Here is a 1822-nt window from a genome sequence, read left to right as displayed (position 1 = left end):
ATTCACAAAGCATTTACCCAGTTCACACCATCGAGTCTTTTCCTCTCCACATAAAAAAAACTGTTATTCCAATTTTTTTTTTAATGATCTAAGATCGATTCGGTGACTGATTGTTTATTTGTATTTGGTGTGCACGGATTTAATGAGTCGCAATGCATTTAGGGTGCGATTATACGTTTTCCCATCAGATCACTTAATCGACTCTCCATGTTCATTCATGCATGCATCTACGCTTTCATCACTGTCTATAAAGTGTAAGCACCCATGACTTCCCATTTCAACAATGGCTTCCAAAATCTTTTCCGTTTTCGCGGTTTTTTATCTGTTTTCTGCTCAGAGCAATGGCTTCACAGTCGACCTAATCCACCGTGACTCCCCTTTGTCCCCTTTCTTCAACCCTTCCAACTCCCGATTTGATTCTTTACGGGAATCTTTTCGCCGCTCCCAAGCACGCGCCGCCTACTTCAAGAAACGCGCCGCTTTGGGCTCTGCTAAGTTCGTGGTTGACATCGAGGTTATCCCGGGAGAATACATCATGAAGTTCTCGATTGGTACGCCGCCGGTGGAGACTTTTGCCATTGCCGATACCGGAAGTGATCTCACCTGGACGCAATGCCTACCCTGCGTTCGCTGCTTCGACCAGGACTTTCCGCTGTTCGAACCTCAAAAGAGTTCGTCTTATAGATCCTTGCCGTGCAATTCGCCCCTCTGCTCGGAGTTTTTCTGCGCCGCCGCCGGTAATGTTTGCCAGTATCAGTATAGTTACGCGGACGAATCCAAAACCGTCGGCGTGATTGCCAACGAAACCCTGCTCCTTGGTAACGCTTCTTTCCCGAATGTCGCGTTCGGTTGCGGCCACCAAAATGGCGGCACGTTCACCGACGCCGCCTCCGGAATTGTCGGCCTCGGCGGCGGCCCGGTCTCCATCATCACACAGTTGAGTAAACATATCGCCGGAAAGTTTGCCTACTGCTTGCCGCCACCCCAACCATCGAATATCTCCACTCACATCAAATTCGGCCCCGACGCCGCCATGGCTCCGGATACCGCCGTCGTTTCGACTCCCTTAACCCCAAAAGCCCCGGCGACATTTTACTGGCTCACCCTGGAAAACATTAGCGTTGGGAACAAGACCTTGAGGAACAACCAATCATCTGAAACTCTCGGCCGGGAAATGGGTAACATCATCATTGACTCGGGAACGACAATGACTTATATCCCGCCCGATCTGTACGACCTTTTGGAATCGGAGTTGAAGCGGCAGATTAAGAAGACTCCGGTGAATGATCCGGAAGGCGTCTTTAAGCTCTGCTTCCAAACTAGCGGCGGCTTGGAGCTGCCAAGCATCGTTGCACATTTCACCGGCGCCGACATTGAGTTGTCGCCGAAGGGTATATTCATTTTTGTGGATGAAAGCGTGGTTTGTCTGACGCTTTTCCCGGCGACGGAGATTGATCCCATCTTCGGCAACTTGTCGCAGGTTGACTACATTGTTGCATATGATTTGGTCGGGAATACTGTTAGCTTCAAGCCCGCTGACTGTTCCAAGTATTGATCGAGCTAGATGCGTAGATCCATGTAGTCCCAGTTTGATATGAATTAATATATATTATGCATGGCTTGTGTTTAATTCAACTTAATTACTTTTTCCAGTTACTTGCTAATACCTACTTTGGATAAGGATTTGTCGCGTTTACTGTTTAGAATCCAGTTGTGTTGATTTGTAATGCTAAAACGGCTGGACTTATTGGTAATTTATTAGTACACATTTTAACTTTAATTATTATTATTTATAGTCTAAATTTGTATTCTTAATCTTACT

The 1822-nt window shown here is 46.8% G+C and overlaps 1 protein-coding gene across 1 annotated transcript; it reads left to right on the top strand.

Annotated features, from left to right (window-relative positions):
* The first annotated feature begins 283 nt into the window (after positions 1-283).
* On the top strand, positions 284-1555 carry LOC109149223 (probable aspartic protease At2g35615). The gene has a single exon (XM_019296883.1). It carries the CDS (start codon positions 284-286, stop codon positions 1553-1555), a length of 1272 nt encoding a protein of 423 aa, XP_019152428.1.
* Positions 1556-1822: the final 267 nt, after the last annotated feature.

Source organism: Ipomoea nil, unplaced genomic scaffold, assembly GCF_001879475.1.
Source record: "Ipomoea nil cultivar Tokyo-kokei standard unplaced genomic scaffold, Asagao_1.1 scaffold2159, whole genome shotgun sequence".
Classification (NCBI taxonomy): Eukaryota; Viridiplantae; Streptophyta; class Magnoliopsida; order Solanales; family Convolvulaceae; genus Ipomoea; species Ipomoea nil.
Note: the sequence above shows the minus strand (reverse complement) of the source record. Positions and strands in the feature narration are given on the sequence as shown.